The sequence below is a fragment of the Passer montanus genome, unplaced genomic scaffold (assembly GCF_014805655.1).
Source record: "Passer montanus isolate IOZ18808 unplaced genomic scaffold, ASM1480565v1 scaffold20, whole genome shotgun sequence".
In the NCBI taxonomy this organism is placed as follows: Eukaryota; Metazoa; Chordata; class Aves; order Passeriformes; family Passeridae; genus Passer; species Passer montanus.
In genome coordinates, this window is record NW_024366592.1 from 11,425,535 (window position 1) to 11,440,013 (window position 14,479).

At 45.5% G+C, this 14,479-nt stretch overlaps 1 protein-coding gene across 1 annotated transcript; it reads right to left on the reverse strand.

Moving 5' to 3' along the window:
* Nucleotides 1–38: 38 nt before the first annotated feature.
* Nucleotides 39–13,153, reverse strand: WEE2 (WEE2 oocyte meiosis inhibiting kinase). Its single transcript, XM_039708310.1, has 12 exons — nucleotides 13,108–13,153; nucleotides 12,311–12,682; nucleotides 9,410–9,609; nucleotides 8,828–8,876; nucleotides 7,121–7,293; nucleotides 6,353–6,474; nucleotides 4,937–5,083; nucleotides 4,086–4,187; nucleotides 3,675–3,760; nucleotides 2,446–2,616; nucleotides 2,218–2,360; nucleotides 39–1,290 (listed from the first exon to the last, which is right to left on the reverse strand). Exons 2-12 carry the CDS (start codon nucleotides 12,641–12,643, stop codon nucleotides 1,134–1,136), a joined length of 1,683 nt encoding a protein of 560 aa, XP_039564244.1. The 5' UTR covers nucleotides 12,644–12,682; nucleotides 13,108–13,153; the 3' UTR covers nucleotides 39–1,133.
* Nucleotides 13,154–14,479: the final 1,326 nt, after the last annotated feature.

Consider the following 14,479-nt stretch of genomic DNA (forward strand, 5'->3'; position numbering starts at 1 on the left):
ACGGGGGGAAAAATAGCCAACAAAATTCCGTCACTCCATTATCGGTTAAAAATGATAAAACCTTTATTCGCACGAAACGATAGGATCTAACAGTTAAAAGCCAGCATGTGCAACGTCATAAAACAAACCAGTAAAACCTGGAAATAAGCGAGTTACCAAGCGCTGCCCCCTAACATTGCAGCGCTCTGTCCAACCAACAAAAACGACAAGGACCCCCAAAGTTACATTTAGCGGGGAGAGGGCGAAGGCTGTATGAGATCTCAAATACACACAACCATTAACATGGGCAACTCCAAAAAGCTGATAAAGCCCTTTCTAATGGCCCTCATCTTTGCTGAAAGGCTGCAGTTCACAGGCAGAGATGCTGGAGGGGAGCTGGGTACAGACAGCCCCAGCTACCAGCACACTGCAGCCGTCTCCCCCACGGGAACAAGGAGTCCTCCCGGACTGACAGAAAACGAGTCGGGCACCAGGGACTAACTAGTCTGTTAGAGCACACCCAGTGACAAAAGTTTTGTTGCCGAAATTTGAAATAATGTTTTTCTTCAACTCCCACTCCCCTAACTCAAAAGTATTTTCTATTACTCTGTGTCCCCCCTTAGTGAAACACCACTCCAGCTGCACCCGAGCCCCCCAGGACAGCTGTGTGTAACCACCTGGCTCCTGATGTGTAGCTGGAACTGGCTGCCATAGTCTCTGCCTACTTGCTCCTAGAAGGGGCCAGCTGTAGATGCTGTCTCCCTGTACAGCCATCATCATCCCTCTATACTCAGCCCAAGTGTTAAGACCGCCAAATCACCAATAACAGGGCCCAACTCAGGAAAGAGGGAAGTGAGTGGAGCAAATGTCATTCTTTTGTCACAGCAGAGCTACACTGAGTCTACAGCAAGGCAAATTACACAAGAAATTAAACTGTAAAAGACTGAGGACAACCTTAAATCCCATTATACAACACTTGTAAGCCAGTCATTCTTTTCTCAGCCAACATCTCATCATAACTAACAGGGGAACAAAAAGCAAACAAACAAAAAACAAAAAACCCAAAAAAACAACAGGGAGAGAGTATGGGGCATTGGTCTGTGCAGACCCTCTGCTTTCACAGGGCCATTCAGCAGTCTATGGACAACACAAATTCAGAAACCCAGAGTAAAGCTAAACGAGCGACAGCTCTTCCCTCCCACCAGACGCTTGCTCTTTTGCTTAGAAGAGGTTTCAGACTCTTGTAACTTGGCACTTCCTAAGGCTTGGTCCTTCATGAGAGTCTGGGCAAGGCGAGCTGCTTTAAGTTCCCTGCAGGGGGGAGACAAAGGAAGAGGAAAGGAAGAAAACCATGTAATGCATGAATCCCCAGCAGCTACAGAAGCAAACTATGAACAATCTTTCACATGAGGGTTACTGTAATACTCCAGCACTGCTGGAAGGGGGCAACTTCTCAGCCCAGAGGATAACATGAAGATTACTGTAGCTGTCTCTAGAGTTTGTTTGAAAAGGTAGGAGCTCTGAAGATTTACCAGAAGAAAACTATGTATCAGGTCAGCAACACATTGGCACCAGTATGAGGAATACCTGGCTCAATTTTTCTCCCATTGTTTCAGATAGTTGTGAGTGCTGAAATTTATGTCAGTGTCATCTCATACATCTATAACACCTAAATAAATGCAGATGCTTCTTTTCCATTGCCTTTCTTCCCTTTCTTATACTTGCTGCTCTTCCAGAGCATTCACACTTCTGTCTACACAGAAAACCTCTTCCCCAGCTGACAATTGCACTTAGAGGGGTTGTGGGGACGTTCTCAGATCCCATCACCCCAAAACACTACTGCCAACAGCAGTGAGAGGGAACAAGGGAAATCTGCCACCACTTGATATTTCTTTTCCTTCTATGCTTAGCCCACTATCTCAGTGCATTATCAATTCCTCATCTGCCCACTGGCTGCAGGTTGTATCAGCATTTTGCATCACCAGTGGCTGCAGGAAGCACACAAGTTTGCTGTTATAACTCAGCCAGTTCCTCCAAGCCAGAGCTGAAGCACAGCTGCTGCCTGGGCACTGCAAGTCCCTGGTTTTACACCCCCATCATCCCCCCACCTCCAGGCACAGGAACTGCCTGGGGATTTCTGCACGTGCATTCTCCCAGCACTACCACCCTCAATTCAAAGCTGGTGACCAGCATGGTTGTGCCCATGCCTTCTCCCCTTCGTGCCCAAGTCAGCTCTACCTTTCCAGCATGGCAGTCTTGCATTTCTCCATATTTAGCTGCTCCTGGAGCTGCACAGCTTTTCCACACGAAGGACGGAGAACAGGGTGTTTGGTGAGAGCCGTGGCAGAAGGTCTTTGTGCTGGGTCAGGATGGATCATGAGCTAGAAGGCAAAGGAGTGCAGAGTCTGACATTCCTGTCACATGCCAGCTGCAAAAGCCACCATCCTGTCAAGACTACTTCCTCACCTTAAGGAGTTCAAGAAAACGGTGGGGAAGCTTCTGGGGGATGGGTGGGACGTTGCCTTTGCGGATGTGGTGCCACAGGGCGCCGTTGTGAGGCAGCGGTGCTGTCCCAGCTGCCAGAGCCACCGTGAGTGCCAGGGCAAAGATGTCTGCCTTGGGCAAGTAGCAGTATTGCTGCAGAGAGAAGGGAAAGATGTTAGAAAGGAACATCTTGCTACACTAAGCAAAGGTGAGCTGGGATATGAGTTCAAAAAGAAACAGCCAAGCAAGTGTGTGCATACAGCACTGCCTTCACCACTCCAGGGAGCTGTTTCCTGCTCTTCAGGATGAAAACATTGGCAGCAGGCAGTAGGACTAAAAAAAAGCATGTTGGCTCTCAGCCATAAGGACCTTGCAGGCCACGTTGGGATCACTGCAGTAACTCCAGAGGATGGCCTAACACATGTGTACCTCCAGCCTCCACCACAAGGCAGTGAGCTACCCATGCCCAACTCAAACTGAAGGCTGCATCTGATACATTGGCCTAACAGTTCCTAAATCCACTTGCAGCACAGACACTGTCCCTTAAACATCTGAACAACACATCCAAGCTGGTTGTTCAATTCTGATTCCCTTTACATTTGTTGGCTGGAGTGACAAAACTGCAGCCAGTTTAAGAGGCATGTTGTGCCTCCCACCTCTCCCACTACTTGTTCAGTGTTTGTTTTACAAGGCATCTGTCTGGGTAAATATATTCCTCCATAATCACATCCAGTAGTTTCACCTCAGCTGGACATGTAAATCAAATGTCTTCAAACTGATAAAGGTTTTGTCTCACTGATCCCTCAAGGGGAATAGCTGCAGTAATCCAATGATAGCTACTGATGAAGTATTTACATGATAAGACCCACAGCACTATTGTTCATGAGAAGTGCTAATTTTACAGATTTCACAGCCAGACCAGACAGATGAAAGAGAAGATAAGGTGAGGAACAAATTAGGCTAATGACTGCTCTACAGTTGATCTCTCCCCACTTGCTCTCGATAGATAGCTACTTATGAAGTATTTACATAAGACCCACAGCACTATTGTTCATGAGAAGTGCTAATTTTACAGATTTCACAGCCAGACCAGACAGATGAAAGAGAAGATAAGGTGAGGAACAAATTAGACTAATGACTGCTCTACAGTTGATCTCTCCCCACTTGCTCTCCCACCCTGTTCTCCCCCTGCCCAGCTTTAGCAGTTTTACCTCTTGCAAAATCTCATTGGCCAAAAACCGCCTGTCTCCTTCCTCCACCTGAGGGTTTGTTATTGACGTCACATGTCCAAGGTCACCTGAGACAAAGAACAAGCAGCTGAAATGTAATGAAGCAAACTGAAGTCATTCTCCAATAAAAGCCTCCCCTTTATAGGCACCAACAGAGAAATACTGAGTAGGAGAGCAAGCCTACTCCTAACTCGGCATTCTGCACTTGGAAACAAGCACATGAATTTTCCGTGACTTGTCTTCTTAGAGGAATAATTCTGGTGAGTAATTGGGGCATTCATGACTATTCTATCAGTTCTGTGTGCAAGTCTCTTCAGCCACAGGACACAGCAGTCTCAGGCTGTAATGGGCAGCCCTAATCTTAGGCCATCTGTAAAGTAGGCTAAAACATACCAATCTTATACACCACACCAGGAGAGAATTCATCTTCACTGTCACTCTCCTCCTGCCCAGCAGGGCCTGAAACTGCCAGCTTGTGACAGATGAAGATATTACCTGCAAGACACAGAAATTCAGCAATAAGGTGATACCAGTGGTCAGGCTGCAGCGCCTGACAACTTCGTAAAAATCCCACCTGTCAAAGTAGTTAAGCTTTGCAACAAGAGAAATTATACACATGCTTCCCACCCTGTAGTCAGCTTTCTTCCCAGCTCACATTCAGACACAGAGCTGGCATAAGACAGCTGTATCTTGTGCATAAAATATCCCAGGGAAATCGGCTTTCCCCTCCCTCTGCCCTCTACAGGAGAAGAGTAATTTCAGCAGGAAAAAGGAGTTGCCCTCTAATATTAATTATGTGACAGAGGGGAAGCATTGCCCTGGAGGTGACCATCCTGGGCTGCAGAGAGGAAACCTTGTTACTATTTTTGCAGGAACTTAATCCCCCCAAGCTAAAAGGTATCACAAAAGGCAGGTGTTGTGCAACAGGACAGGAGTAATAAAGGAAGTCCCCATCTTCCCTGGCAGCCCTATTTGCTCCATCAGTATGAAGGTGATTCCCATAAGCTAGGAATAGGAGCATGAGACAGGAGTAAAATGCTATCAGAGAAGGCTCAATTTTAGAGCAGCAGTAGGGGCACAAATCAAAATAAAAATAAAACCAAAACACCATCCACAAGACAAGGGCAAGGTCCTCTTTTCTTTGGAGCACTACAATCAGTCCACTCAAAAGGATTTATTACAGGTCTGACCCCTGAGGGATCACTAGGAAAACCCTCCACAAAGGAGGAGGGCACTATACTTACTAGGTTTGATATCCAGGTGCACAAGGCCAGAGTTGTGGATATATTTTAGTCCCATGGAGACTTGCAGCAATATTTCCTTCAGCTCTCCTTCTAGAAAATACTTCCCAAGCTTTGCATTTTCCAGCAGCACATCTTGGAGACTACCACCTAGGGGAAAACAGTCAGTTTGAGACCTGACAGAGGTTTTATGGAACAGCATGTTTGAAACAGCTTAGCTGCCCAGAACACTTGGAGGCTTGCTAGAGACAAACCCCAAGCACAGCAGCTCTGTGTGCTCTAGTGAACAAACTTGGACATCACCACTCAGCTTCAGCCTTCCCACTGCCCTGGAATGCCCAGCCTGCTGCTCCACAAGGATGACCAGCTGTAGTTCTACCTCCAGCCTACAGCTCTACATCCTGCCAGGAGGGCTGCCCTGTTAATGATGCTAGTGCTGCTGCAAGTGAACAGCAGAAAAATTAATTGCTTCTGCTGTGCTTAGATGCAGAAAGCAGGTATAGGAATGGTGGAACAAGGAAATTAAGTTCCCACTGGCAGATTTTTTGACTGAAAAGCATTAACAATAAACACAGTTTTGTGGGTCTCCATCAAGACACTATGTATATTTCAGAGCCAGAAGATATCATAGCCTCTGTCTCCATCAGCTTACTTTTCACCACCTCTTTTTCGGCCTCACATGTTCAGCCACCAGAATACAAGCAATACACCCATGCTGCAGCAATGAACACATTTCATGGTTGCTTCCATCAGATTTTAGAGCAATACTCCGAGCAGCTGTCACCACTCTTCATTAAGCCTCAAGACTACAGGTGCAGTCAAAACATGAACATTGCATATTTGCTTTCAGAAACTCTGGTAGCTAAAGGCATCTTCTCCAATTTCTCTCAAGCAGTGGTATTGCCAAGGGCAAACTCCAGTAGGAGTCTGCCACCCTGACTGCAGCACCCCATTTATACTTTGCCTCATAATTTACTCCATTCCTCTGCAGCTGTAAACCCTTTCTTCTGGCCAGGATGCAATGTGCCTTCATCCAACCAGTCACTACCCACCTCCATTAAGAGGAGGTTTTGCCAAGATACATGGCCCTTAAGTCAGCAGCTCTTGAGTCACTCATATCGGTGTTACCTGGATGGTCCCAGCACAACCCTAAGCATCAGAATGGGGAATTCTTTTCCAGGCCAGCCAAAAAAGAGAAACAATTTTCAAATCCCAGAAACACAAAGTTCCACTGCTTCTAACACATTAGCATCACTCAGAGCTTCATCTAAATATTATGTGCCCTTACTGGATTCTCCACAGAAATGCAGCCCCATGGCAATTTGCTTTCTTGTAAGCCAAAACACACACCTTTAAGTACAAAAGAAAGCAACTTTGCCCATGCAGAGATCTCAGCCTTGAATGCTGTCCAGCCCTTACCATTGCAGTGCTCGTTCTGGATAATCATGTGATCATCCTCTGCCCAGGCCGAGTAGTAGCGCACGACGTGGGGGTGGTGCCCCAGGACGGCGTGGGCATAAACCTCGCGCAGTGCCAGCTGCCTGGGGAGGCACACACGGAAAAAGCTGAGGTGACAGGCTGCCAGAGGCTACTTGGCACCAGGAGAGGAGCCCTGCTTTGCAGCCTGAAAGTCCTGAACCCCTCTGTTCCCCCTTTCTCTCAGATTTTGACAGACAGACTGGCTCTCACAGCTGCTGAGGCAAAGCCTGCCCTTGATCAAATACCTGAGCAGCTGTTAAAGGAAATAATTGCTGAGCAAGTCTTTTTTTAAAGAGGCAAAGGCAGCAGCAGCTTCAAAGACTTTGCTTTAGCTACAGGACATCACAAACCGGTCAATATAGATAAGAGTAGTGCTGCCCACAGAGCAAGGCAGGGACAGCAGTAGGTCTGTCAAATTTCTTGGTAGTTATTGTAAAGAAACTGTCTGGATGGACCCAAGGTGATCAGGTATTCCATCCTCTCACTTTGCTGTGCATGTGACTTCTTCCTTCCCTAGACATTTATATCCAATAGCTGTATAGTGGTATCTTCCCCCACTCTCCCAGCTGTTACTTGGAAGTGCAGCAGTAGCCAATTTTTGCTCATGCCACACATCAGATACTTTTAGATCCACACTCCCTCCTTCCCATCACACCTCTCAAGAACATGCCCATCATTTCAACTGGCAGTTTCCAGAAGCACACTCACTCATCTGAGGATCCTGCCAGAGGCCTTTTGGAGCGTTTGATGGCATAAACACATCCATCGAGGCGTTTGATGCACTTGTAGACAGAGCCAAATTCCCCCACACCAATTTTTTCCAGTTCCAGGAACTCCTTCTTGTAACGGGAAACCATATTGCTTGCCTTCAGAGTATATCTCTGCAGAGTGACAAAAACAGCAGAGACAAATAGGAGTTGAATGACTCAATAGCTGTCATTGTTTTAGGGGTGTGTAACACTTGCTGTCACGGAGCACCCCCATTGTTCCCTCTCTCATTTGTGTTTTCATCCAGGTGTTTGGCCAGTTCTTGAAACAGCCATTTCAGCTCTTGAAATTACCTTTCACTTGTGTTTTTTCTGACCACTTGAACACCACCTTCCCTGGGTTGCAAGGCTGTTTGGTTGGTTTTATATGATCAGGACTTGTTAGCCATGGAGGTAAAAATTGTAGGTAAGGAGACATTTAGTCTAGTTGGCTGTACATGCCTAAGCCTTCTTGGGTTACTGCCATCAAATCCCTTCTCCTGACAAGGAGACCAGTTCCTGGACCCACAACTGTCAGGGATGAACAGCAGGCAACAACAAGGTATTGGCCTAAAGACAGGACTTGAGAAAACCTTAGATCTATTGCCTGTTTTGAGCTCAGGAGAGGAGCTTGGTGTGTTGGCTTTGTGTGACCCCAGCTTTGCAAGAGCAGCTGAGGTTGCCTGCAGCCAAGGCCATTCTCTATCAGCTCAGGCTCTGCAGGTTTGAAGCACCAGCTGTTGGCTAATGGCAGATTAGCTGGTCTCAGTGTATTTGTTTGTATTCCCACTGATATCTCACCCAGAGACACTTTTCCACAAAGAGCTGAAAGCTGGCAGAACTGTTGGAACATAATTATTGCTGCAATAATGGCCACTAGGGATCTAGGAACTGCTGGTACTGCTGGGAGAGTGATGCCTACTGGCAAGGAAAATAAGTAAAGAAAAGATCAGCATTGGAGCATAAAGTGAACATCAAGAGTGGTCTAAGTGATTTTTCTCCATCCCTTACAGGGACAGCAGCTCATGTTGCTCAGTGGCTTCCACAGAAACTGCTGTGATTGCTGTAGTTTATGGTAGAGGAGGAGGTAAGTGTTGGTCCTCACAGCCAGTAAAATCTGGCTCACATGAAACAGAAGCCCTTCCCAACAGGCTGCATTTCATAAGGCAGCTGTATTTTACACTATCTTAAGAAGCTTGGCAGTAAAAATGCCTCCTATTACTCAATTTTATACCTATATTACATAGTCAACCTCATTAGCAATCACACAGAATAATAGTCCAGTAATTCACAAGTTACTTGAGGCTTTCTTCTAGGTAAAACAATAATTGTGGCAGCCTTGGAGGTTGCCTGGTAGCAGATTTGCTCTGCAGGTGTAGTTTTTCCAGAGACCATTTGCCTGCAATCCCAGTCTCCTCGGCTAGAGGGTACCGTTATCCTTCCATAAGCCTGGCTATCGCAGTTACGAAGAACAATTCCACCTTTTCCAAGTTTGTCATCTCAAACTACTGTTAACCAAGCATTCAGCGTGGACCTTTTCTGTAATAGGTATCCATTCTCTGGCACAGTGCCATGGTTTATACTCCAATAACAGAATAAATTCCATCAAACACCAAGCTTTTACAAACATTTTATCCACTCTGTGGGAAGAAAATGTACAGACACTCACCTTTGTAGGTAGCTCCTTTTTAATCTGGCTTCCTGGATGAGGATCATTCCTGCAACAGAAGATTAGGAAAGTCTGGGGTATCATTTCAGTGCAGCAATCCAACTGGGTTTGAAATTAACATATCTTTCAAATGAACCTCCAAACCTTGCTTCACAGCCTAACCATGTATTTTATAGAGTTGATAAACAAGTTTTTAATTGAGGTCTTAAAGACTGCAGTCACAGATTAGGAAGTCTTTGTTTCCATTTAGGAGGCCTCCACAAAGCGATTTCAGTACTGCCCACAGGAGAGTGGCATTGTCCAGAGGCATCATTCTCCCTCCTTGTTACTGGTGAAGCTGCAGCCATAGCACTAAAGAGAGCTGTTGATCCCCCACTTACCTTTCTGAAGAGAGGCAATGATTGATTTTTACTTATACTTCTGTTACCTTTATACATCTGCTAACATTTACTCTACACCAATGAATACTACAGAAGTAGATGATTCATTGTTAGCAAATAAGTCCAGATACTGAACATCTCCATTGCTTATATCCTTCCAACAGTCTGATTGCAGTCTGCTGCCTAAGAGTAGCTCACTTACAGCTCTCCTGCAGCCTTCCGTTTGCCATTAGGATGGAAGAGCATTTGTCTATAGGATTCTGGTGTGAAGGGATTAATGTTGACAAGAGAAGCTTGGGAAGAGTCATCAGAGTCAGCACGAGGAGTGAGCCTCAGATGTCGGAAGCCTTTGGCTGGGACCTTGGTTGCAGATGAAGGAAAAGCTGTCTTTGATAACAGGCTCTGTATTGAGAGAAGAAAAAATAGGTGACAAATAAACCAGGACTTTTTTTTTTGTTGCTATTTCAGAATAAAATTCTTGTTCTCCTGTAATTCAAGGAGAACTCAGCTCCCTTTCTTGGCATAGCTGAATCATTAAATACCCGTGTCCCTAGTTTAGTCCCCACAGTTTTCATTTTCCACAAAGCATTCCATTCTTTGTTAAGCCCTTTCATATTCTATTCCCTGCTCACTTGGACAAGGCCTGCAGAGCCATTTTGGCAATCACAGTCCTCAAGAGGAGCCAGCTGCTCCCCTTTCCCTCCTACTGAGAAGTAGAAATTGCATCATATGTTGCATTAACATAGAAGGCATGGACCATTGCATCAGTTCAGTCAGGACAGGTTTGTCAGGAGATGAGCTAGAACACCAGCCAGATTTCCCAGCACTAAGCAGCCTTAGGATAGGGGATGTTGCTAGAAATATTTTTTATATGGCTACTAGCAAAGCAAAACGAATCCATTTCTCCTCATGAGTAAAAACCAGAGTTTCAGAAATTTAAGTTCAGAAAGAACCTCTGGATCTTCTATAGCTCATCTTGCCACAGAACACAGGTCATTGTGTTTCACTCACTAGTCCAGAACCTTGAACCATGGAAAGCATATTTACCAGTCTTGAGCTGAAGACAAAAATCTACTCACTCTGATTTGACTCCTTCAGTAACCATGAGCTTTTAAAAAATACATTTGGTTTTGACTTGTTTCAGCTTCAAGAGAGTGGTATAAGGTCTAAAGGATTATTTAACATCGTGCTTTCCTCTAGTTAAAAGCTGTTTATGAACAAAAGTCTCCCTGTTGAAGATCAAGGTACTTTTATATCTTTTCAATCCCACAGTGGTCTCATTATCATTATCCTGAAGCCACATCTCCACTCACATTTGGTGGCTCTGTCTGCAGTTTTAGACAGGGCTCTGCTCTCTCCATCCTTTCTATCACTTTCAAATGTTCTAAGGCCTACACCCACAGATTTGTCTACAAGCAGATTTAGGCCCTTTGGAGCCCATTTTTTGCAGCATGCTTGGAAAACAAGACCTTTATCCCAGGAGAGAAAGGAAAAGAAATGGTTGGTTTCATGCAATTGCTGCTTATGGGCCACAACATGACAAATTAAAAGCAGCATGTTTTGAATCATCCAGCCAACATGTTATCTACACAATGCACACCCTGAAAGCAGCCTTCACTACCTGCAGCCCATCTGGTCTGGAAAAGATTTTTATACACCTTTATTGTAGTTTAACCCCAGCCAGCAACTAAGCCCTCTGCTTTTGAACCCTTTGCCCACAACAACAATGCCTTCCTTGGTGGGATGGGGAGCAGAAATAGGGAAAAACAGGTAGAGGCTGTAGGTTGAGAAAAGAACAATTTAATGATTAAAATCAAATATAATAATTATTAGTGCTATGAAAAGAGAAATAAAACCCAAGACAGGCAAGTGATTCACAATTGCTCACCACCTGCTGACTGATGTCCAGCCCATCCCTGGGTCCTAATCAGCCCCTCCTGAATAATTTCCTTCTGTTTATATGTTGAGCATGACATTGGGTGGTATGAACTTTCCTCTGGTTTGTTCCTGGCAGCTGTCCTGGCTATGGAGCCACACTGCTGCAGGTGCTTCTGCTCACTGGCAGAACATGGGAAATGAAAAGTCCTTGACTGTGGGTAAATACTTCTCAGCATGCATGTTTTAGCAACACTGTCCTTAAGCCCAAAATCACAATGCAGTACCAGTTACTAGGACAAAATTATCTCCATCCAAAGCAAGGGCAACTTCTCACCTATGTTAAGGTGAGATTTAGGGAGAATTCTTACAAAGGGTCACTGCAGGAAATTTTTGGATTTATGCCCTTTAGACTGCTTTCCCCTAGAAAGTGGCAGGCCATTCCTCAGTAAATATTGCCACACAGTCAATCATAAGGCCAGAGGATCATCCTTCTCTCCACATAATCAGGTTTTTGGAGAGGGACAGAAGTCAAATACTAGCTCAGAAGCATTAAAGCACTGATTTTCTGTGTAGCACTTAAGCAAAGGAGCAAACAATCTCTTAACAGAGCAGGAACATTGAGAGAAGACCAACAGCTACACTTCACTGCAGGTCTAGACTGCTTGGAGCCACACACACACATCAGAAATTATCTAGGAACAGAGAAGCTGGTGCCAAGTCTCTACCTGTGCTTACTCAAGACAAAAAGCAGTTGTGTTATACTCTCTCCAAGAAGTTACACATAAAACAGAGGCTGGGATTATTCTCCCAAGAAACTGGCTCACTAGCTAAATTGTATTTTAGGACAGTGACACAGGTGAAGAGATGATAACCTCCCTCCACAACTTCACATAGGTTTTTCTACCCCTTCCACAGGAGACTTGCTACCCTAAGAACAAAGCTCTGTTTTCTTCAGATTCGCTGAGCAGCTGTCTTACACAAAAAGAAACACTGTGGCACCAGACAACAAGCTGGCTGGAGCTGACCAGCCTTGCCAGACAAGGTACACATCCCAGCCACAACACCATTTCCAATTCTCAAGACAAAATCCATTAGCATCCAAAAATGATGAGCATTGAACAGAGCAGCAAGTGCAGCTGCCTACCTCCAAGCTCCCCCCAAACAACGAGCTTCTTGAAGGGAGATGCATTCATCTCCCACAGAGGCGCTACAGACCTGCCATTACCTTAGGAGTGTGCGGGGTGTCACAGAGCTGCAGCTTTTTCCAGGTGATGTGCAGTGGTGTCTCAGGTTTACTCCAGCTCTTGCTCACAGATGGGGAAGACTTCAGGGTGGGACTCATCAAGGCTTTTGTTCTGCTCAGGAAAATCTCACTAAGCTTTCTCTGAGGGGTTGCTGGCAGAGGACTGCTCTCTTGCCATTTCTGGAACTCTGAGCTTCTGGGGGGGCTCAAGCTCAGGGAGTCCTCCTCATTTACACTTCTTTCTTCACTGTCTTCACCACAACTGGAAAAGTCCAGTCGCTGAATGAATTCATTGTTGTTGTCCCAGTCATCCATGTTAGCACATGAAACAGAACAGGTAGAGCTGATACTGGCCTGTTTTGTTAGAGACAGAAAGACAGCATCATTTACAGATAAACTATCTTCTTCCTTGCTTCATCAAGGGCATCAGTTCAGCTGACCACACTCTGCAATCCCACACACACAGAAACCTTGGTCATTCAGCAGTGTAACTAGACAGCATTGGTTGATGAAGAGCATCCCAGAATTACCAGGTACAAAGCCATTGCACTACTGCTCACGTAAAAACAGATTTTTGCTTTTTGCCTTACTGACACAAGTCAGATGCAACTCAGAAGTCACTGCCTTTGCCAGTAAGAGAGACAACTCCTCCATCCCCTATTCCCATCACACAAGGAAACACATACTAAAGAATAACACACACAGCCTCCACTCACGCTCTTCTACAATAAAATTCTCAGCCAGAGGGGAGGGGAAAAAAAAAATTCCATGCTACATACAGCTGTAAAAGCAGAGGGTGCCCCAAGGAGTCACCAGATACCCCACAGACAGCCTCTCTCCGGCCCTGGACCATTTATAGCCACCCCACACCTGAGCCAATGCTAATGGGAAACATCTGGAGCTTGGCAGCACCTGTCCACAGTTGCCCGGTGGATGGGGAATTCTCTCTGGATGTGGATTTGCAGTGCCAACAAGCAGCTCTGCAGGGAGCCTGACTCTCTCTCAGTCTGAGTCATCTCCCTGCTCCTGCATGCTCATCCCTTCTCCAGCTTCCTGGGGCCTGTAAGGTGGTGATGTTTGCTGACAGCCTGTCTGCTCCATAATCCCATCAGAGATCCAGCCTTTGTGGTCTTTACCTTTTACCTGTATACCCCTGTGATGGGGCCTTGTGTTTCCTCTTTAAGTCTGAATTTCACTTCATGCATTTAGATATGCATTAGTTTGGGCAAGCATTGCAGCCTGCATGAAGAGGTCATTAGCCTAATTCATAATGTACAGATTTATGAATGTATCATTTCAAAGAGTCAGGAGAGAGTCAGGAGCAGGTCAATGTCTCCCTTCACTGCACCTCTTTGTAAAAAACAGGAAGAGCCTTTGGCAACCTGTGTTTCAAAGTGGGACTAGAGCAAGTTTTCACTAACTGGGGACAAGGTTACAGCAGCCTTTTTTCTTAGCCTTGAGGAGAGCTGCCAGAAGAATGTGCAGTGATTGGAAGTGGCTGCAGCCCATAGGATGCTTGGCACAAGCAGCATCTGCTTTCCTTTGCACACATCAAGGGCAATTCCCACCAGAACACACAGGGCCACATTGGTCTGAGGTCTCTGTGCTCTCCTAACCCATTCTTTAAATGAAAAGTATGGCCATATGGGTCTCTGAAAAAGACTGTGATGAACAATTCATTTGATATAGAAATTATTTGTATCCTATTCACCAAAACAGCTTCAGGATTACATGGCAGGAGCCCACTACTCTTGCATCTGGCCCAAAGGTTGCAGTATTCCTTGCAGGCACAGAGCAGCTGCTCTCTTAGCCTCAAATGCAGCTGCTGCATCGCCCTGTGCCTTATCCTGAGCGAGGTCCAAAAGCGTGGCAGTGCCAGCACTGGCTCTTTCTGCTGTGACAAGCTGTGTCTGCAGCACCTGGCCAGCTGAGATCCAGGGCCACTTTAGTACTGCTGTGGTCTGACTGCATTCATCAGATGTTCAGCAGCTGGAGCATCAGATTGAAATGTATTAATTTTGAAGAAATAAAGCTTTTAGTCCCCATGATGACACGTTTTTAATACCCAGAAAGGAAATTCCTTCAGACTTGTTTTCAATTCCACCTCAAACAATTTTTAAACCTCCCCCCCCACCCCCGCTTCAGGATTTA